The sequence below is a fragment of the Megachile rotundata genome, chromosome 6 (genome assembly GCF_050947335.1).
Source record: "Megachile rotundata isolate GNS110a chromosome 6, iyMegRotu1, whole genome shotgun sequence".
NCBI lineage: Eukaryota > Metazoa > Arthropoda > Insecta > Hymenoptera > Megachilidae > Megachile > Megachile rotundata.
In genome coordinates, this window is record NC_134988.1 from 18,477,957 (window position 1) to 18,501,926 (window position 23,970).

The following is a 23,970-nucleotide window of genomic DNA, read 5'->3' on the forward strand; positions in this document are numbered from 1 at the left end:
GGGAGATTTAAACCGCGAACTCGTGCCTCTTTAATCCTTAAATCGACAAAGATTTGATTATTCGCTTACTTATTTACGCAGTCGTTTTCGTCGAGCTTTAACTCCTAAATTGATAGTCATCGAATCTTTCTATGTTTCGAAATAGACGACTCGAGATATCGTAACTTAAAGTTTGTAGCTTTTCATGTATCATCAATCGAGTCTAAGTAAGCCGAGATAAGGAGGATAATTTTTCAATCATAGCGTATCAATATTTCCAGTACGGTGATTGCAATATCCTTTTTTTTATCGATTTAACACTTTTTACGTTCGCAAAGAAACTCTGACCAAGTGTTAGCCACTCCTTTGTTATCGTACAGGTACGCTATCGTTTTCGTGAAATTGCAACTAAGCACCCGAATAAAATCACCGATCGTTCCGTGCACGAGTTCAAGATTCGTCAAGATCCGGATTAATCGGTTTAAATTAGACCAATTCTTTCCAATTACGGCGTATCTGTTTCCAGATAGCGAACGCTTACTATAAAACGATCGTTCGCCTACCCGCAGGGGTCCATCTGCGTTTTTGATACGTAATCCTTCGATGTGTGCACGCGTCTGCCCACATGCCAGCGTGTGGTAGCCGGTTTCTTCACGAACCAAGTAATATTACGAACGATCGTTCACCGTCTATCGTTTCACGTGTCTATCGTTTCTCCGTCGCTGATAACCATCACCCACATCACCAATTGGTAAAGACAATCGCTAATATGTGTTTCTATTCGATCGAGAGTGACTCATCCGGCAACGTTCTCTCGTCTGACTCGTGGAGAGAAAAGAACGACCCGAGACCGAGGCGGTTATAATACCGGCGAAACAATTGTTCGACGGGACAATCAAGTGTTAAATTCGTGGCGCCAGCCACTTCGTCCCCTGTATCCGGCGCATTGAACTACTTCGCCAAGGTAGATTCGCGATTCTTCCCTTGGAGTAGTAAATCGGTCAACTTTCGATCCTCTGATCCTTGAACGATCATCTGCCGAGATAATGCGTGTAGTTGCAAATAAACAAACGTGCAACACTGTCGATGGCATAATTACAATTCTTATCAAAAACCTTCTGTTAATTCTCTTTGAAGTTTCACGTTCTACTACACCGATAAATAGGTTACACAGATAACTAAGTATCAACTGCAAGGTACAACTATTTGCCAAGACGGAACTAATCTGGCTTTACCTACGGATTTCGTTTTTAATCGTTCTCGTAAATTCGGTATCGGTATGGGTGGGCATGTTAGAAACTTGATAATTTCGAAACTGTGTATTCGTACACGATATTTGACACGATTGATCGCGTAGAAAGTAGACGGTGTGAGCTCTCTACACAGCTCGTGAATGTCCGTTTGTGTGGCGAGGGATTAAGCTATCTTACAGGCTTGTAAATCACGTCCGGTATATACTTGTGCAAACAAACTCGGGCAGGTTCGGTATTGAACGAACCGATGAACAAGGAAACTGATAAAGTATCTTGAAAACGATCGATGTTTAATGTGATTTTAGATTTATTGGGAACTTTGAACGACACGCACCTGAATCACTCGTGAATTTTATAAATTCTTCTTCGAATAAAATTCAATCGGCATTGGCAGTATCGAGGTCAATAAAGTCATTTCTTAATTTTTCTCGTGAAAATTCTATTCTATACATTCTACTTGGTAATCTCAAAGAAACGACCCCTTCTTCATGAATCGTAAGCTCGAGGAACTCTCGCTTCCTGTCCGTATTTATCTCCGTATCCTTCTATTTCGCTCGATTCCGCTTCTTCTAGGCTCGGAGGACATCATTCGTTCGCATCAGCTCGTCAGCAGCTGGGAGTTTTCCTATTTTCGTGGTAAGAGGGTAAGCAATTTCCTCGCGAAGATAGAACTGCCCTGGGACACCCTCGGATACTTCAGGGAGAAAGTAGACGACGATGCGAGTGAGTAAGTATGATCGATGCGATTTGTCGTTCTTTCATGACATTTAACATCTTCTGCCTCGTATACACGCGCGTATAGATACGCTCCTGACGACACTTCGTACGCTAGTATATTCTCTTTATAGAAAGATATTGTTCTAACGTAATTTAGCTATGAACGATAATTGATTGTGCGATTTACGATTGTTTTCTCATTATTTCATTCGAGTTTGAAAAATAAATCGTACTCGTATGATTTGCCGAGATAGATAATATTTACTTAAAGAAGAAAAAGAATTCAGCGTGGAAAATTTTTCAACGGTGATAATTTGTTCTGCGAATTTATTGGGTGCAATAAACGGCCAACGTCGTCATAATCGCTTAAGCTGTAGTGGATTGCGTTAGATGGATGAGCGGTGCAGTTTGATTCGACTTGTCAAAGTCGATTCCAGTTGGAAACGGTACGTCGTAGCGCGACAAAATTCTGACGAAAATCTTACGGAACGATTTGGCCACAGGTTAAAATTATCGATCGACGAAAAAGCAGAAAGAAGGTTTTGCCAAATCCCTTTTCGCAATAAATTTACGCGTTTTTCGAACGGTCGAAATCCTGGAATCACCGATATAATATCTCGTTTTGCCGAGTCAGCGAGAAACGTAACGGAACGTAATGCGGCGTGGTCGACGCCTTTTACGTTTTGATGCACTTTAAGTACCGATAATATACGACTCCAGTAGCAAAACTCGATGCAAGAGTTTCGAAAATATAACAATTTATTTAGTATGAAATTTTGTAGATTACGTTGCAGATACGGTGACAACAACAACACGCGAGACGAAAAAACGATGACCGATCAAAATTCTAACGCAGTAATATTTTTATCGAACATCTGATCCGTGTAGCTTATATTCGATTGCCGTCAATTTTATTCGATTAATCAGGATTTTAATCGGAATGCAATTCGATACAACGCAATCATTCTTATTTGCGTTTATACACTTGCAGAGGATTGAACGTTATGTCCTCGAATTTTATCCCCCCTTAGCCAGTCCCGCGAACGAAATATCTGAAGCAAGCCGGTCTGTTTCATTCGCGAAGCTCGAACTTATCCTTGTACAGGAAACGGAGTCTACGGTGCATTTACTTCCGGGCGTGCAGGAACGGGAGCGCACAAATATCAATCAGTGGAGTCAAGAGTGGAATCAGGGTGGCCGAGTGGTTCCACATAATGCTGCAACCGGAGGTGAGAGAGCGTGGCACACACCGTGTCTCGTGTCCATTCGCCAGTAGCTACCACCCACACCGATTCACGCACACGCAGACACGACCAGTTAAACAGCACCCACACGATCATCGGTGGCAAACGAATAAACATACTCGCTGGCCACCTTCGTGTGCACGGACGCGCGTGTTGGTAACGCGCGATAGCATCAGCCGTAGTCAGCGTTCAGAGAAACTCTGTGTCCATGGTGGTGATGGTAGTGGTATCCAAAGTGTACGTCGGTGTGCGACATCAGGGCCATGGTGAGTGGTTTCGTGGGGGTGGAGTAGGGACGAAGAAGGCGTGCCACGGAGGCGGAGTCTCCATCGAAAATCCCGGCATGCATCCAACATCTGTGTGGGTGTTCCTGCTCAATCTTTCTCTCTCTCTCGTTCCTTTTCGCCGTTTCTCCTTCTCTCCTTCCTCGCGTTGAACAGAGACGATCGAGGTTCGTGTGTGCGTTCGTTCCCCCTCTCTTTCTCGCAGTCTAACTCGCGACTTTCGTCCGTCATCGCATTGGAGTTCCTCCACTATCAGACCCGTTAACAGCAGTCGGCGTCGAGGCACCCGCTATAACGTCTCTCGCATCCCCGGGTGCCGGTGCTCGTCGTTCCTGACCTGTCCGGCCGATGGACGGCACGGAAATCAGTGTCTTCGTAAGCCGGAAGCTCGTTACGCGTATCGTCGTCGAATGTTAGATCCTCGTCTTTGTCCGACCACGACAATCGTAGCCAGAGACACCAAGATTCTAGGGTGGGTGATTTGAACGAGCCACGAAGAAGGGTTTGCCACAGAATCGACCGATATTTAAGGATAGATCGTAGTCTTCGTGGCAAGGGATGATCGCAGGAGACAGTGTCGGTGAGAGGGATTATCGCTTCGCGTTATCGTAAACAAGAGGGTGGTGAATGGTTCACTGACGATACGATAGTGACACACTCTCGATGAACCTGAACGGGAGCGAATGTCGTGCACAGTGAGGGTAGAATTGTTGTAAGAACAGTGATATCGAACTGTCGGAGCAGGATGATGGAAGTGCAGCAGCAACACTCGCCTGTAGGGGTGGGTCCTCTGGACTTTTCGCGCAGGGGTGTCGCGGAAGCGTCAGCTTTTCGCGTTGTCAAACCGAAACAGGCGGCCTCTTCGTTGGTGCATCAGCAGGCGATGTCGCCGGAAACTAATAACAACGAGAATCTTCAGGAGAGTCCGCAAATTCCTGTCGACGTCGAAGGTAGGTTCGCGCTAGTATCGTTAGTATCTTTGATTTTTACGTTCCACGACAATTTTTAAACTCGCGATTCGCTTTCGATCTTTGGACAGCAGAGCGGTGATACGGTGGCAATTAAAATTTCATTTTAGATTTCTTTTAATCAAAGCCTCGAGTGTTAGCTTCCCTTTCCAAAATTACGAGTGGTAATCGAATATCGCAATGCATGTCAAATTAAATTATCATGCGGTCGCAAATCGCAGTTGTTCATCATTCAACCCTATCAAATTCAAATTTCACTCAATGATTCTCTTTATCGTTTTAATGACACGTTATCGTTGATGTTTGTCCTATCTGTCATCTATCATAAATCTAAAGTAAATCATTTTATTATCTTTTAATTGTGACATTTATCAAAAACGATATGTACACTCAAGTACAACGTAGTCTTTATTTAGCTAAGGGTGGTAATAAAAGAAAGAGCCACCTATCAATAATTTCTTTAAATGTTGAGAGAAGATCATGTCATCCTCTTAATCGGGGCATAGTTCTATAAGTCCAATTTTTCTTAATAAAATTAGAACAACGAAAAGATAAAAAAATACTCGCGAACGCATCAATTTAACAGAGAATCGAGAATGAAACGCAGAGAGCAGGCCGCAGAATTACATTTCCCTCGACCACCGTGAATCCCGTTCCCCGATCGTTTCTGCATCCCTCGCGCGGATTCGCATCTCACCCCTGACATTCATCCCGTTGTCGCCTGTCATCATGCTATCTATTACCTGCCTATTATCTCTGCAACGCACCGTTTACGCCCTTGAATTCGCGCCGACACCTGAGCTCTGCACCCTGCACGCGTGTACGTGTATGCTCTCGCTTTGTGTTGCACACATCGTGTCCGAGACACGAACTATCGTCATTGGTTCTGCACGGTGAAATGCATGGCGAGGGTGTATGTGCGCGCGTGAATGTGTGTGTGTACAGGTGCGTAAAGGGAACACAACAACGATCGTTCAACAGGTGAGAGGGGAACGGACGAGGCATTAGATGGCTGCCTATACTAATACTACTAATCGACCTAATAGCTAACGCAATAATATCAACCAAACAGCGTGTAGGAATCGGCCTAAAACGGTTTAAGCGATAATTGCCAGGTGATAGGCAGAAGAGGGTTGTTTCCTTAGGGTTGGGGTATTTGTTGACCCGTCTTCTTGGGCTCGGAAGGAGTTATCTTCCGGTGACGGAAGTTGAAACCCTTCGATTTAGAGGATTCTCGAAGATTACGTGTCTTGGATTACGTTGCAAATATACGTGGTGATTTCCGCTTTTTAATACGTTATTCGATTTGACGTAGGAAGTCGAGTAGCGATTGAAATGTGGCAATAACTGTTTCGCAAACGTTTCGGTACTCGATGATTGCTCTCATTGTCCGCGTCTCTCAAATTAGTCCTTCATTTAATAATTATCGGTCAACGATAGTTACAACAACAAGTAAAGAAACATACCAAACAGAATTTTATCGTTCCACCTGGTCCGTTATTCACCTTCGTTTAAAAACGGATTATGAATCAGCAAAGATTTCTAGCGAGTTTGCCGTACAGGTGACAGAGGTCAATCGTCCTCTCAAGATTGTCCTTAGAAAATCACGCGCTATAGGATTTATCGTTTTATAGATTTACGAGCGACACACAGGTTAAGTTCGTCGCAACGAAACGAACCAACACAGATACGATCGTGGATTGTGTTGTACATCGGTAACAAACACGCATTACCTGACCGAGACATGTACACACTCGGTATCGATGGTTGGTTCTACCTAAACCGTGCGCGGACATCTTATCTCGGTGTGTGCTCGCTTTATAGGAAAATATGATTTATTTCTGATAATCCTGCGAGAATGAGATAGCCTTTGCGGCGTGGCGCGCTAATCTCCGGCCGCTATCTCAGATTATCCCGGTCGGTCCTATATTGCCCGGATTACGGATTTCATTCTTTCGCTTTTATCCTGCATTCTTTTTCCGCTTCTCGATACACGCGTACGTTCGATTGATCGGTTTCGCTAACCTCGTAAGCTTTCTTATAAGGTCACTTAATCGTTTGAAAGCGTAGTACGCAGTGTAAGCTAAGTGTAAGCTAAGTAGTTCGAAGTGAAATTTTGACGCGAGCATAAGTTTGATTTGTCTGAATCGATAGGACTCGAGATTGCAGCGTTTCGCGCAAAGTTCAAATTCCAGCGCGCTACCAAACGGTGATCAAAGAGTCGAGTAAAACGAATGGCGGCCGTCCGTGGATTGGAATGCAGCCACGGAGAAAAGAGAGCGAATAATGGCCGGGGCAAGGTTGATAAATAGAGAACGGTCTCCCTCCTTTCTAATAAAGACGCTCTTGTCGAGGGGTTGATCTTTTGTACGGGCTGGGAATACCAAATTTGTCAGCTCTCCAGACGTTGGTTCTCCGGTTAGTGGCTGGTCCCCGACGACGAAAGACAATGATGCATGAACGATTCGAAAATGTTGCTCGATCTTTCATATTTTCGCTAGAATTTTACGTAACATTGACTGAAGATGAACGACGGCCACTCTTCATGGGATCTTCTTTTGCTTTCAGGTGGCTGCAATGTTCGTTTAATGTTTCCCAGACTGTGGGCACCTTTTGGAAACGCTACGGAGGTCACCACTCTGCCACCCTTGCCTAAAAGTCATTCAGGTAGCTACTGAAATTGTTATTTGCTACTTATCTAAGTACGCACACGGGTTAACTAAGCCTTTGGCATGCGATAAAAGCTCACTATCGGTTTAAAAATACGGACAACGTATTAATATAAAGGTTGTGGCGGATATATGTAGAACGTGTTTTTATTTACCGGTGAACGATCGCGATTATTGGCTGCCAAATAAAATTAATTCGATTTAATCCAGCTGAAATCCTCCAAGCTTTACGACGCTGTTCGATCAATTTTAAGTTAGATCTTTGTGTCACTACTACATCTGATCCGTCGATAAGAAGTTTAAAGCTTCCTGATTTCGCAACTCATTTTACAATACTAGCAACGAAGGATGGAGATTATCGATTTTTTAAATAACAACATTAATACGGATCCAATGTAATCTGTTATAAAAAAGAAGGTATCAGTAGAAAATCCAGTCGAAGTATATTGTCGTTCGATCAATCATAGAGTAGTTAAAACGTGTCACAATCGTGCGAAGTAAATCAAAATTATCATCGAATTAACATACGAGCATAATCGACATTCTAAAGAAAGGAAGGTTTTTTTAAACGAATGAAAACATTCCATTTGTCTACTGATCGTTCATTGAAAAAAGTTCTGAGAAGCGATGAAATTGAAAGAATGAAAAAATTCTCGTTTATCTAATGACGTTTTAATGCGACAAAGTTTAGTCCGACTTTGTTCCGAGGAAGGTGTAGATGGGCGGCTCGTTGCCCCGTTCGGCTTCCTCCTCAGCCCGGATGACGAGTAGTTTTTATTTGTCGATCGTTAAGAACGACCGGTCGTCCGATGATTGGGATAAATGGTAGCACGCGTTATACCGTGGAGGGACATCGGCCCTTCTAACTCCTGTCGTTCCAATTGGAGCAGATTAGAGGCGCTGTACAGGGATTCGGACCGTCGGCCCCTTTGTACTCGTACGACGGTCGGCCTCTCAGTTCTACCTACCCTGAATTAGTAGCATCTTGTCATGTTAAACGCTCGTGCATATAACTTGTCCTCTTCCGACTCCTTCTTGCTGCACGTGGCCATTCATTTGTCGCGACGTCCACCTATACATGTATAGGTCGTAGGGCGATTTCGAGAAATCGACAACTTTCTTCGCTCTTTCTATTTATTTACGGAAATCTTACGAAGAATCGAGGCACGATCAGATCTGTTTCCTGACCTAACATAGATCTACTATCCAAATTCCTTGCGACTCTATCCTTTTCATCGGTTATCGTCCTCATTCTCCAGAATCTAACCGAAGCCAAAATCGAAATATTTTAATTTATGTCTCGTGACAATTTGTTGCGTCTTTCGCCTCACGTCAGAGATTTTAATCGATGGTGGATCAGATTTTGGACCAGCAGATTCTCGTGACTCGTATCTAATTCTAAAATCAGAGGGCAACGCCGCTGGCGAACAACGAGGGACCGAGTTTGAGAAAGATGGAAAATCCGTTTTTCGAAACCCACATCTTTCCATCGTTTGGGATCGAAAGTCGTAGTTTGTGTGGCTGGTGCAAGCAGGACGGAAGAGGGGTTTGAAACGGTGAAGCATGTAACGGCTTTAATAGCGGCAGATCGCTACGCAGTAAACGACTGACGGACGACAGAAGATTAAAGTTGGCCGTTAACTCGATCTAATTGTTCCCCCGGCTTGGCCTTCCTTTATTAATCCACGTCCACAAGCATCTTCGGCATCGCCATCATTGTCATCCCTTGTCACGATCCTCCTTCTTGATGCTACTTGCGGATCCATCGTCGCGTCTCTGTAAATTGTCTTGCAACTTGCAGGCAAATCGTGGTCTCAACTAGCGCGTTCAAAATCAAGCATAACCACAGAAAATGGTACCCTAATGACTTTACGTGGTTTAACATTTATATCGGAACTCCTAACAATTACTCGAAGGCCCGCGTTTCTGGAGCTTTTGCGAGGTTCGTGTTCGTCGTATTCGACACTTCTAGGAGGCTCCAGATGTACATTCACGTAAATAGGCGTGTACGAGAGTGCAAGCTCTGCCAAACACCCGGACCACAGTAACCCATCTGTTGGTCGGTTGGCACGATGATGATGGTTTTTCTCGCTAGTTTGCACCGTCGGTTTTTACCGCATTCCAACAGAGCCAGACATGGCATTTGCGTAAGCAGTTCTTCCTATCTTGCTTCGAGTCACATCTGTCCGGACTTCCTCTTGCCCTTTTCTTTCACTTTTGCTCCGTCCTGCTGTCTATCTTTTGCTTTCACGACTATTCTTCCCCTTCGTCTCCGAATCTTTCCGCACCTTTTTTTTATAGATGCATATCTCGTCTTCAATTTATGTCTTCGATTCCCGGATAATCTAATTTAGCTGTCTTTACAGTTAAGTAGTTATTAACGGCATAAAAAATTTATATTTGTCAAAGAAAGTTTGTAGCGAATCGAAGAGTTGCACACCGCATTCGACACTAATTTCTGTTTGCGATAACAAGCTTATGTCCGTGCGGTAGATTTACTCCTGAAAACATTCTCACCCCCATTTTATGCGTCATGTTTCCTTTTCTTTTTTTGTCGTCGTCTCCACGGACTCGGTTACGTTTCTCATTACATTAGGCCACTCTACCGAGACTCCTGGCGTATTTTGATTCGATTGCAAAGCCACCAGGAGACGCGATAATAATCGGCCCTTCCAGGGGATGATGGTCGAGAGCTTTAAATGCGATTAACCGGCACCGGTGCATTATATACCCAGGCACGTGACCGCGTGTCACGCGCGCGGATTATAAATATAATATACCGGGTGTACATCGTGCAGGCTGCTAGCGATTGAATTGATATTTGGCCCCTGAAGCGATCAACGAAACGCAGGCCGCCCCTCTTTTTCTCCGCTCGAACCAGGACCGATTTTCCGACCCACGAACCTCGTAAATCACTGCTGTTCGAGATCGTCCTCGATTATTAGAAATACCGAGCTCGTTAGGAAACCGTTAAGTATCGACGCGCTATCGAAGTCGACGACTTCGATGTACGATCGACAAAGTTGATACATTTTACAGATTATCTAGCCGATGATCGGTCAGTCGACGCCTTGTACGATTATTCTCACGATTTAAATTCTCTTTATCGTTCACTTATCCACGCGATCACGAGTGTACTTAACAATATCGATCTTACCGTTTCGTTCTTTATCGTTTCATCAACTTTCAAATGGAAATCTTCCTAATTTCGTTGTTACATCGACGCTCGAGGAACTCGAATTCGGTCGGGCGAATTCGGGGCACAAATTAGAGGAAGTATCTTGGAAGAACGTCCTCTGTACTTCGATTTTTCCCAACGATGTCTCGTTAACCTCATACTCTAGCCTACCTTCGGATCGATGGGAAAAAAAGGACCCCGTACGTGACTTAAATCTCATTCGCTCAGCTTCTTCGGCCAGGGAAAACCGAATTTACTCTGGTCCTCGTTTTTCTCAGATTCTCCTGCATCGTGCCTAAGGCGTCTTATATTCCACGTGTGCTGTATACGTGACATAGGATCCTCCTTGACACTCGTCGATAAATGTCGGACTCGAGTTTAGATTACAAGAATCACATTCTAACTTGTCATAAAACAAAAGTGGCAACGAATAAGAAGCATCGAACAAAATTTTCGTTTCAGAACGATTGTCTTTTGGCGTGGGTCGTTTGGTGGGTTCTCCAGCAACCAGGAGTCCTTCGCCGTCGCACTCTCCCTGTCCAGATTCTCCACCGTCGGATCGTCGAGACGGAGAGGTGGACGTGGACGTGGAAGACGAGGAGGTCGACGTAGACGTCGAAGAAGTCGGCGACGAGGACGATCGCGACGCTGCATCGAGTCCTCCGCGATCGTCGACGACGCCATCGCCAACCAGCGTAGCGACGTCCCCAGCTTCCAACCCACCGAAGAAATCCGGCGATACTTTCAGCGTCTCGGCTCTGCTGAGGCCGGATCCGCCGTCTGCCCACCTGCAAAACGCCTCTCCTCATCGAGATGCCTCGTCTATCGGTGCACATCCCCCACCACCTGGATCTTCCATCCTTTATCCTCCTCTTCATCTTCAGGGTGGACTGTTACCGCCCCATCCTCATCATCCTCTCTCGTACCTGCATCCTCAGCTGCTGCCTCATCACTTGTTACCGCCACACTTGCACCCATTGTTGCGTGGCGTTCATCCGGGTCATCCTGGCCTCCACTCGACGCACACCGCCCACGGTCTTCATCATCATCCGCTCGGCGACGTGTACAGCTGCGTCAAGTGCGATAAGATGTTCAGCACGCCCCATGGACTCGAGGTAGGTTTGATTAGATCAGATTTCTTGCGAGAACTCGCGCAAAGCGTGGTAGAACGTTGCGCGAATTAAAGCGTTGATTGGCGTGGTGGTCACTAGCGATCGAAGCTTCAAACGTAACGTGATCGAGTAGTTCAAAGAAGATAATTGAATAGCATCGTTAATAATTATAACTTCAATTTGTGCATGGCCACTGTTACTGCGGTAGCCGGTGTATTAAATAGCCTCGAACAGTGTTAAGCGCGAGAACTACGTGAAACATTTGTCGAGTTACTCTAGGATTCAATTTCTCAGAGGTTTCAGAAAGAACGTGACGTCTTTTTCAGGTGCACGCAAGGAGATCTCACAATGGGAAGAGACCTTTCGCTTGCGAGCTGTGCAATAAAACGTTCGGCCATGAGATCAGCCTTACTCAACACAGAGCCGTGCATTCTGCGGAGAAGGTATTCGAGTGCAAGCAGTGCGGAAAAGCGTTCAAGCGTTCCAGCACCTTAAGTACTCATCTTTTAATCCATTCCGACACCAGACCGTACCCTTGTCAATTTTGCGGAAAAAGATTCCACCAGAAGAGTGACATGAAGAAGCACACCTACATACACACCGGTAAGTTCATTTCGATCAATACGTATTTTTAACTCTTGATTTGCAAACCGTTCGAACTCGTATACGAATCATAGGAGAACCGTATTCGTCGACAATCGGTGTACGAAAATTCCATGTTCGAATTGATCGTAGCAGGGACGCCAGGGATCAATTAGCAGAGCAACTTCATACGATAAATAATGCAGTTAACCGTCTGGACGGAGTCTTGTCGTAAGCAAGAGGATCCCAGTCGGATCGGGGCCACATGTGGCCAGTGCATTTTAGGGGTGGCGAGCCCCTCATTGCGAGCTTCACTCGGTAATAATCGTAATGTCTTTCGGGGTGCTCGTCGTTTCATCTTCTTTCGTTCGATGCTTCTCTCTCGTTCTTTGCTCTCGCGTGGTTGGATGACGCAGTGGATGGCCAATCTTCGAATACAATTTTTATACGACGAAAATTATCCGTGGGAAACGTGAACATGTCTTTTTCGCTCCATATAGATTTCCATCTGGTACTCGACGCGCATTGTCCGTGATTACGCTTTGTGATCCTTTCCGAAATTAAACCTGGACAAATTTTTCGTGACGCGTTCGGATAAAATATTTGTATTAGACGAACGAAGAGTTCCTATTAATTTTGCCAAATGAGATTCTACTACATCACGGTAAACGTTTTGATCGATCGCAGTGATTCGAGTCAATAGAAATTTAGGAAAGTTACGTCAACGGCAACGTTTTCCATCCTCTAAGTCCATCGACAGTCCGTATCTCCGTCCAAAGTCGAAGATCAGTCCTGTTCGAGGGATCAACATCCCTTAGGTACTCATAGGTGAGCAGACGACGGTGTTGGGACACTTGACACTTGGGTGTCTCACGGTTGATGGAACGACAGTCCTGAAGGAGTAGGTCCTTCCAAGGGTGGAAGCAAGTTAGAGGAACAGCCGAAGGAGCGTTCCAGTCAGGGGTCTGGGTTTTGTATCGTCTCCATGGCAACTCTCCCAATATCTTATCAAATTATCACCTTGTCCTCCCCCATGCTCCTCCTCCTCCTGTTTCTTGTCGCTCTGGCTCGTCTACCTCTCTCGTTCACCCTCGTTTCGACGAAACAACCGAAGAAGGACCCGTCGAAAGAGGATACGAAGAGACGGTCACTTCCTACAGGTTCCTAACAACCCTGTGGGACTTCTGTCCGGTTGTCTACGCGCCTTCGTTGTCCACCTTCACGCACCATCACTTCGAGGGTTGCCATAGAACATTTAATTTATTATTCAGAGGGATGAAAAATTCGGAGGGCCCTTGCGTTCAATGCTGTACAGGAATAATTTTTTTTTCTTTGAATATCTTTCGTCCGTGACCTTCTTTTGCCATGCAATTTTCCCAACTACTCGACTTCTCCGAAAAACTTCTTGATTCTTTAAAGAACTTTGAGATATCGTAGAAACAAACGTGTTTCAATTTCTGTATCTCTACATGCCAAGGGAGGGGGACGAAGAACAACGTTAAATACGTTTACCCATTTCGAACAATTTGCCTGTTAGAAATTTTACAGCCCTATCGAGCGTAACAAACCGTAGCGTGAAAGTTTCGACGCCACTATTCCGTTCAATTAAAATCCTCGATCATGCGGCACTCACCTTCCACCACCCTTGAAACAAGGTCTCTTGTATGACCTCGAGGTTGGCGTGCGTACGTGCGTCAAGCACTAAACCGAGGGTGTTCTGGGACTCTGTTGCTAATGATAATCAGTCCTCTTTTTCCAGTCACCCCCTCGCTCCTCGTTCCATACACCCTTGGTCTTGGCGAGCATGGGCCATGTGCAATAAGGGTGCGGCACCGTCGGATTCCCAGGGGACCGGCATGGCGTAACGTAAAATCATTATTAGGTAGGTAGGTAGGTGGTTGCTGGTGCACACGAGGGGTGGCGAGAGAAAACGGGGGCTTGGTTCACCGAGAGAGGAGGGGGTGGTTGAAGCTGCGCTCACACAGGGTTGGGGAGTGCTGGAATAAGAGCTCTGCAAATATTGTTCGTGCGCGAGCCAGCAGCCGGAATAGCTACGAGGGGTCGAACGCGTTACCTTGGCTGTTAGGTGCGCCTTTTAGGGTGCGTTCTGGACCACCAGCCGTACGACGAGTCAAGTGCATGGGTCTAGGGTGGTCGGCAAGGGGTTGACGAGCCGGTTGCCGGTCTGGACGAACGGTGACAGGACCGACAAGTGGCCGCACACGCTCTCTGCACTTCCCGATGAGAAAACATTGGACTTATCTATTTCTGATGATCCACCGTCGAGCCACGGGAAAATATTGCTGTTTGAAGTTCGTGCGATGAAGTGGAACGGATGGACGTGATGATTCGAAGAAGTTTTCCGATCAATTTTCTCGCAGGATGAGTAGAAAGTCCATTGGATATTGTAATACAACGATGAATCTTTATTCGCGCGTTACAACGTTCATCGTGGAATAAGGAAAGATTACAAATTTTATTCTCGCGATGGAATATTTCTCGAAATAGAATGCGCGTATTACGAACGTCTCGGGAGTTGTGGACGACAAATTGACGATGATTTATGATGAGCGTGATTCGACCTACGAAAAGAAGAGTTGCCTTTTTGCGAGTGAAGCGCGCAGCCTCTTCGGAAAGGTAAACATAGAATCTATATAAGTCTGTCGACGTGACGAGATCGGAAAGCGTGCAGACGGCAGTCATCCCTCGCCATCTTCATCCCTCTATCAGCTTTGCTTTGCACCGACGGTGGACAGGTTGTGTTTATTATCAAAACATTGGGACTACTGTCGTGCTGTTCGATCGTGCAGCTAGCGTGTGTGTTTAAGTGCGCATACACCCTGCAACTTGATTCTCTCGGTGACAAAAAGACGTCGGTTTTGATCGATAACTTTGTAGGCTTACTAAATTTACTTGGATGTAATTGATCTTCCGATACGATGTCACCGTAAAACATCTTTCAAACAGAAACGAACGAGGAGACCTTTTATTTTTCGATTTGCGGTCCGAGGGATGTGTACGGTAACCAAACGAAACAACTCTATAAACACGAAAGAGATACAGACGCGTTCCGCCGTCGGTATTATGAATTTAGCGGTGGCTTTAATGTAGGATACCTGGCCGAACGTCTCCCTCAAGCTCACCTCGAGGGTGCGGTTATCGTATACCCGACGAGATACAAGCCTGCAACCTATACAGCCACCTTTGCGGCCACGTTCACCATGCTGTTGCTGGTTCTCTCTTTGTCCGTTCGTTGTTCGTCCCTCTCCTTTGTACGTAGACGAGACGAGGCTATTAGAGGTTTCCGGCTGACTTGGCGCCCAAGCATCGGGGGCGCCGCAACATCCCTCTAAGCTGTTTAAACTTCGCGACATGCTTCCAGGACTGCCTGCTCCTCGTCTCTGTCCCTCTTCTTCCCTTTTCAGCCTCTCATCTTTCGTCCCGTTATCGTATTTACGGCTCGTTAGCCGACGTATCCCTTCCATTGGTAAAATAATAGTCTCCGCAGTTGCGTTTGTGGTAGTTGCGGCATTTTTAATCGTCTGATCGCTATTATTTAACGCGTTCGGTACGACCTGATCACTCAAGTACGACCGACATTCGAATTTCTATAGGACTAATAACGTAAAATTGTTATTTAATTGGGAGATGGACGAATTGTCAAGCACGAGGAAAAATATTTTGAAATTAGCTTTAAAAGAGGCTTTCAACGTACGATCCATCGAGAAAAAATGGTTTCTTAGTCAACTCTGTTCCTGGGTGGCGTTAGTGTCTTCGTTAGACGATGTTCTATTTAATGTCGCGTCAGTGAGATGCGGCATAAGCAACCGATACGGCATTAAACATGCAAATTCGTCGGTATAACGTTCCAGGGAACCAAGGCATTATCTATATAGCGGTGAGTGGCGCATAGTGTTCATAGTGAAGCGGCATGATTAAATTTCCAGGGTTATCGACATGCCAGAAACACGTCAACCCCTTCCACTTCACCCGCCATATCTCGCCACTCATCCCTCTGTATCCTCCTTTTTCGCTCCTCCACCTATCCGCGTAACCACCCGTTCGAACCACCATGCCCCAGCCTAGAGGGTTGAAATTAACTGCGCCCAGAATACGAACGTTGTATCGATACATTTATATGCGGCAGTTTGATATCGCTGGAGACCGAATGCAGAGTGCAATTGTTATTTTGGAGTTAACTTGCAAGGACGGAAACTGCAACGGTAATATCGGATGTAAATTTGGATCTTTTGTTTCTGTCAATCTTCTAAATAACAACACGAATTTGTTCAGAATTAGAGCAAAAAGTAAACGTCTCTATTACGCTAGTTGCACTTGACGCATTTCGAACGTAACTAATTCAATTACACCTGAACTCTATATCTTTTAACTTTATCTTAAGACGCGAAATTTTTTCTTTTTCTTTCGCACGATCCGATATGCGCGCTAATTGAATCGAGGTTTAGCTTAAAGGTTTAGAAGTTATGATTTCCCTTATCTATCTCGTCTCAAGCGTTGTTTTCTGATCCGCGAAAGAGAATCGTATTTACTTTATCCATCATAGACGATCCAATTTCTTCGAACAATTTTAGTATCCGTATATATAATTCATGTTCGATAAGGGACTTCTTACTAATGGCCTCTCAGGTCGAGCAATCTCAATAGTCGGATAAGAGAAAGTCGCTCGTGAGTCACAATTGTCAATTAAGGTGTGTACACATCGGAAACCGATCAAAGATGGGGCTTCACACGGGTACAGAAGATCGGATTTGTCACGATTCCTAATGTTGATCGACGCCGTAATAATTTAATAGCCATACATCCGCCGTGATCGCCCGGAAGAGGATTATTATTGCGGATCCCTGCGGTACACCGAAAGCACTAAGGAGCTAACAGACTTAGCTCGAGTATCGTGTTTCTTCCTTCCTTCCAATTGTTCAGGTTTATTTCCGTCGAATTTGTGTATAAAAAGGGGATTTTTAGCAATAGAAATGTTTATTTTTTTCGTTTCTGAACGAATATTTCACGATGCATTTTCGTTATTAAAACGCGTCGAAAACACCGTACGAATCAACGATATTTTTCATCCTCGAAAAAGCTGCACTTCCAACGATTTTTTCATGTTTACCAGGCATTTCGTCGTGCCAGGCTAGAATATTAGTAGTCTGCAAAACATTTTCAGTTGCAGCTGGACCGCCGCAAATTCCCAGGTCTGTGCTCTTGTCATTGGTGCCTCGCACTCGTCGCCATCCACCCCCGTAACCCTATTGTTCGTGTAAACGATGTAGCCGTGTCGTTCGTGTACGGCATGTAAAACGTTGTAGTTGTGTCGACGACTCGTGTTGCTGTTGCTGTTGCTGAATACGCGACCATGGCTACCCGTGTACGCGTGAAATAGTAAATACAACCGCGTTGTTGGATCAGCTCGAACCTCGTGGGACTGGTAACAGTCGTTGACCGAATACCGCGTCGAGTTGCAGAGCTGCAGAGCGACGGAAGAAAATTCTAAACATCGAGGATAGTTTTCTTGATAAGCAGAAAATCCGGTAATTCGATCATTTCGATCGGAAACACTGAACTTTTCGACTGGGTAGATTAACGAAATCGGTGTACCATTTAAAGCCGGAAACACGGAGGATCGGGAAAACGCCGAGTCGATTAGTGACAACTAGTTTCAACTAGTCGTTAGTCAATTGCTTTCGGTTAACTTTAGCAACTAAGCTCGGTCAGTCAATTCTCATAATTACTAGTTATTCTTAAAATAATCTAGTAAAATCCAGTTGAATTACTCTGATCGTTTGCACTTCCTCGAATATTCGGTTATCATTACTGTTATAGTATTTTATAAAAATGGTAATAGAAGGAATAAAAATCTATCGATACAATGGTAGGATTAATGGACTTTTTGAGATATTTCAAAGACGGTCTCTAGAAATCTCACTCTAGCGAGATCGAGACAAAACACAGGCAAGGATTCCGAATGAAAGAACCTGGATTCTTTTTCCTGTTGTATGCGACAGAAGCGAAGCTTACCGAGAAAGATCAGCTTGACGTCGGCGGGTAACGCTTACGCGATTCTTTGCAGGCGAGCGAAAAGAAAATCCATGCTGCCCCCGATATGAAATATGAGATACGGTACTTTCCTTCGATTTTCTCTTTTTCTCGTCTCTCGCGAGGATTTTAGTTGGAGGGTAGGGACGCCCCCAGAGGGTCGAAACGTGGTCGATGAAGACGAGAGGAAATCAATGCCTCAGCCAGAGTCCGACTCACCTTCGTCTATCTTTTTCTGCCACGATTCCCTCCCGTGAAATTTAAACAGGACCATTAGGAAAATTCCTCTCCGTGAACCAACTTCGCTTTTCAATTATTTCGTTGCCTACGCAGTGATCGACCTAATCACTGTCATTCCCAAATTGACGAATAGGAAGTTGTACAAATTGAAACCACGTTAAGTCTAAATTTATGTTCAGATTTATTTCGTATCGAGTCAGGTTTACGTCTAACTTTAGCGTTAGCTTTGGGCTTAGATTCAAGTCGGATCTATGCAAGGTTAGCCTTAATTCGAATTAGTGGTACTTCGTTCGCGTAATTATATGAAAAATATTAGGTCGAGGAAGTGGTTAGTAAATCTGGATAATGATTCTTTATTTTCGATTCCTCGACAGAGACAAAATCATGGAGATAAAACGATTTGAAAAACTTAGCCGTCCCAACGGCGGAAACGATCAAACTGCCGTCTCGGTTTTCCGCTCTCGAGAGTTCGTCTTAGAGGATAGAGGGTTGAAGGATCATGGAGGGGTTGATGTTTCCAGTGGGCAGCGTTTACGAGGGCAGGCAGATGGAACGCGAAAGAAGGGAGGGAATTAGCGAAGGAGAGAAAGAGAGAAAGAGAGAGAGAGAGGACGAGAGAGAGGACCCTTGCAAGATTTCCGGGAGTTTAATATAGTTTTAGGGGCGTCGGCCGACAGCGCCAGGGGTGTAATGGCGTCTTAAACCTCAGGGGCTCTCAGTTTCGACTTTCTTGCTTCTCTTTCGATCGTTCTGTTTCCTTGCTTGAAAAATTGAGCGCACGGAATCTCTACTGGCAGGCGGAACTGAATCTTTGACCAGATCCTGTGAAAACCACGTACCAACGAGAACAAGCTTTTCTGTGTCTCGATGCAGCGGCGTGCACAATTCGTACTCGTGTACGTAGACCGGAAACGATGGTCAGAGAGAAACATTGAATGCATTCGGATAGTAGATGTAACCGTGGAACCACGTTGGCACTGTATCTCCGGGAGATAAAGACGAAAAGGACAACCTCGGTGCGCGAGACCCGACGGTTCTTGATTTTTATGAGCGCGTAAATTCCGGAAGACGTCCCTACGCGCTTGCTTCTCCACCCTTCTTCTCGTGATACGGAAATTCTTCCATTCGATGTCCTTCGTGCTAAGCGGAAATTCTCTCGGTCGAATACTTTTGGGGATGGAATTATCGTCGAGGAATTTTTTACAGCAACCTGACCGCGAAATTTCCATAGTTTCGAGTTATACCTTCGGGTACATTCCTGACGTATAAATCCTTTATCGAATGTATTTCGGTAGCTATAAAATATTTGTTTATATATATTCAATACTGTCTCCGACCTAAGATTATCGTTGTAAGGTTCTAAAATAATTTGTCTTTTGCAAAATTGTGAAACTAAAGAAGAGTCACAAGCTATTTTCTATAAAGTATGTGGAAAGGAAATATTTGAACCTCCGGGATGTTGATCTCGTTTCATATTTGTTTCAGTTATGGAATATAGATGAGATTTTTCAAAGCGAATCGATTTATACATGTCGAACCCATAACCTCGGTTATCGAGAAGGGTTTTGATTTTTATGATCGCGTAAATTTCAAACAGCCGAGCCAGCTTGGCTCTCCGCTCTCATTTCTCTCGGCTTTTTCAGAAGTTTCTCGCTTAATGCCGTGAAAATTCTATTCATTCTGCCGTTTCATCCAGTCACGGAGAACTCCGTGGAATTTCATCGAGCGGCAGCTCCGACGAATTCCACCAGTACGTCCTTGACGGCTCACCCTTAACCCTGAATCCTCCCTTGAATCTTGATTTCGAGTACACTGAAATCGTTGCGGTTGCTCATCGCTTGAAACTCGGGTTGTTCGAGATCTGGTCACCGTCTTGTTACGACATTTACATTTCTATGCGTTTTATCGCTGATGGGTTACAATTTCGGTTCTGGTAACATAGCGAGAGGTACGGGATTACAATATATTTGAATTGTCAAATGTGACGAAAGGAATATTTCTCTATTTGGAGGAATTTTCCAAGATATCCGCGAGAAAAAATCAAAACTCTGACTAGTTTATTGAAAAAGAAATCCAGATAACGATCGGGTATAATCGCAAAGGTGATCGACGGTCCGCTCGTATCGGTCGAACGAGATTGAAGGCTCGGCTAACGAGTTGTTTATGAATCCACCCACCGCCTCACCGTGATCTCTAACGCGTGTACACACGTGTGCGCGCGCGCGCTTGTATAGGTGGGACGTGGCCTGTCTACGTGGAACTCTCGGACAGACACGGAGAGTAGTGGACAGGGGAGTCCATTAACGGGTCTCTGTTGCCCTCCGCCGACATAGTTCGCATTGCCGAAGCTCTCCTTCTCTTTCTTCCAATCCCGATCGCGTTATCCGTCTTTCTTCCGCGCGATATTCTTCCTTTCTCTCTCTCTCCTTCGCAACGATTCGATTCACCGTCTACCTTCTTCGTCCTGAAATCATTTCTCTGCCCCTTCGTGCTCTCTCTTCATTGGAGAGAGCCTCTATCTCGTTCTCTGCTCTCGTTCGATCTCTCTTTCGTAGTCGACCGCCGGGTTATCTCCCCGGTAGTCATGGAAACACGAGGGTTGGAGCCGCCCCTGGCCGCCAATCAGAACTCGTGGCCACCACGGGAGAAACGAACGGCTACCCTACCCCGTTCTGCACTCTTCTCCCACCCCTTGCACTTGTCTAACTAGGCGAGACCTGGCTATACCCTCCACCCCCTGACACCCAACCCTCTCTATGCTTCGCCGCCGGGGAGGCTGAGATTCTCGCTTGGGAGGAAATCTTGACCGGGCGTGCCCCGAATCCGTGATACAACCCCCCTCTGCCCCTTAGAACACCACCATCTTATACAGAAATATCTGTCGGACTTCGTTCATGCCTTGTACAGGAAGCTAGACATCGTCGGGGCTGCGAATTAACGACTGTTTCCACGAATTAACGCTATTCACCGCTAGAATAGTAAGAATACGACGGAATGGCTCTGTTGTCCTTGAAGAGATTTCGATTAGATCACGGGGGTTGATGATAGGATTTTTCATGGATCGTGAAAGGGTTCCAAGGGCATTTTCCTCGTTCCAGCTTTCAATTCGGTCGGGGTTCGTTGCTTTTACTTTGATTTTTGGGTACAGATTCTATTCACCAAACTATGCAACGAGTTAACGAGTTAATAAAATGATATGTATTGTCATTGTTAGGATTCGAAATATATCTAATGTATATTTCAACGTTTTTGTTGCAGGCGAGAAACCTCACAAGTGTCAAGTATGTGGCAAGGCGTTTTCCCAAAGCAGCAACCTGATTACGCATTCGAGAAAGCACACTGGTTTCAAACCTTTCGCTTGCGAGCTTTGTGGTCGAGCTTTCCAAAGAAAAGTGGATCTGAGAAGGCATCGAGAGACCCAACACGCCGATCTGAACGCGTCCCAACGACCGGCTGGTTTGACTTCGATTCCTGGACAAAATTCTTTGCCCAATGGCAATCCACAATTGTTGCAGTGAATAACGCGGAACGATTTAATCGAAGAAACTGTGAATCTCTCTTTTAAGAGGAGAAAAAGTTAGTTGGACGCTTCCGGAATTGTGCAATTCGTGGAACTCGACAGATCTCATGTTGGCCTTGTCGTCGGACGCATTTCGCTGGAACGTGTACGTCAATTTGTACATTCGCGTTAAAATCGGACTTTGTATTTATTATTCGATAAAAGGAGAAACGCGTTTGTTCGAGCGCAACGATAATCGAGGGCTGGTACGGCGTTTCGTCGACTGGAATGTCAATGGCACATACATTCCGATTGTTACCAAAGCTGTACATTCCACGCGCGGTTCGAGCAAGAAAGTATAATAATAAGGATTAAATAGATTTACGAGGATCCTTTTTTCTTGAGCGACAACCACGGTATCCGATTCGTCGACGTTTTTTTCGTTAACGAATCAAAGAAATTCCTTTGTTTTCCTGAGTATCGATACTCACCGTGTTGAATCGTTCGTTAAGTATTGATAATCGTTCGCTGTACTTCTCGCATTAAGTAGACGTTTACGCGATGTTCTTTGCGGCGATTGGACGAGTTTAATTTAATCGAGTTTAAGTGTACAGTCGATAGATTTGTGTTTGGGAATGTTGTTGAATTTATTGTATATACGTACAATGTACCGATAAAGTGATTCTACACGCTTTATTATTATACGTTTTAACGCTTTGAGTGTACGATATCGAAAATTGCGTTTAGTTCCGAAATTCGAGAAGCGATTAAAATTAAGCTCGTTTGGTCGTCGATGATAGACAAAGTGTAAAATCAAAAGGTACGAGCACCGTACTGTATTTTGCATATCTCCAGCACCTATCGTTCAAGAAAGGGTACCACCCACTCCCAAAGATGCAACTGTGACCAAAAAAAAAGAGGAAAGAAAAGTTGTAAATAGCACTTAGACTGTATCTCGTCTAGCCTAAGCGTATAAATATATACATGTATAAATAAAAAGAAACGAAGTCGAGGCTATAAATAATTATAAATAGAGACGAAACTTTTTGAACCGATTTGGTTCTGATCGAAAGAAAGAGAAGAAAGGGACGAAACATGCCCTGAAGTAATGTCTCGTCAACGAGTAACTGTATTCTTCTTCTCTTCTTGCTATTGAAAAGATTTTTATTGTTGTACCATTCCTATTATCATGTAATTATTGTAATTAGAAAACTCGCTATTAATATTATTGCAATTATTAATATTATTATTATTATTATTATTAACAATAAATGCTGTTACCATTTCTAATTCATTCTGTCAGTGATATACACGCACGCTCGCGCGCATATGTCAACGCGACCAATCCCTTTCTGTTTCACTTCAACCGTACGCTTAAGAATTTTTGAAGAACTTTATATCATCGTTATTTGAATAAAAAAGAAGATTTGTTTCAATCCTACATCCAAATTTTTTACTTCATTTTCCGATCAATGCTGAACTTCTAGTTAATAGGTGAACTCACGTTATTAATTCACGCTATTAATTTATAATTTCTAAAAAGAAACTCATTATTTTTCTAAACGTATACACGATATACATAGGAGGACAAGAATCGACGCAGCAGACGATTAATCATTGACCAAGGAATCTGGTAGCTTCGTATCCAGCTCGTTTCAGTCTGCACGATCCGTCCGGTGTGTAATTCAGGGTTAAACGGCCGTGCCAATTAAGCAGACTACCCTTAACGGCGAACCCCTTAACGGCCCAATATGTTTTCCGACGAGTTTCGTTCGTCTACTCTTCTCTATCCATCCCTTTCTCGCGCTCTTTTCTCCTCTGCAACTCTCATTATTTCGAGCAGGGTCGGCACTAGGGATGCGTCGTTTCGACGCGAGATTTTCCGGACTGCTCTGTTCGAGATGCCTCACGATTTTCACCGAGCAACACGAAGGACATTCGAAGTCGAATAAAGAGGGAAAAACAAGCGACAAAGATGGACGAGACGGGTAGCACGGGGGGGTGGTCGGAGGAAGGAACGTTACAGCACTGACTGCACGACACCATGACGCAGCCACGGGGGCAGATTGGACAGTTATTGCATTCTGGGTAAGATTAATTGATATGGGGACTCGCGGGGGTGGCTGGAACACGCTGCTCGCTTAAATCGTGTCTCAGGAATGGGGATGAGAGGACGGTGATTAACCGATTGCAC

The 23,970-nt window shown here is 44.8% G+C and overlaps 1 protein-coding gene across 2 annotated transcripts; it reads left to right on the forward strand.

The window, feature by feature from the left end:
• Positions 1-2,588: 2,588 nt before the first annotated feature.
• Positions 2,589-23,217, forward strand: LOC100878190 (uncharacterized). Of its 2 annotated transcripts, XM_012287342.2 has the most exons (5): positions 2,599-4,427; positions 7,014-7,112; positions 10,755-11,407; positions 11,731-12,007; positions 21,536-23,217. In XM_012287342.2, the coding sequence occupies exons 1-5, from the start codon at positions 4,223-4,225 to the stop codon at positions 21,793-21,795; spliced, it is 1,494 nt and encodes a 497-aa protein (XP_012142732.1). In that variant the 5' UTR covers positions 2,599-4,222; the 3' UTR covers positions 21,796-23,217. The 2 variants fall into 2 exon arrangements, with proteins under 2 accessions (XP_003704425.1, XP_012142732.1); XM_003704377.3 differs by lacking the exon at positions 7,014-7,112 and having other exon boundaries at positions 2,589-4,427.
• The last annotated feature ends 753 nt before the right edge of the window (positions 23,218-23,970 follow it).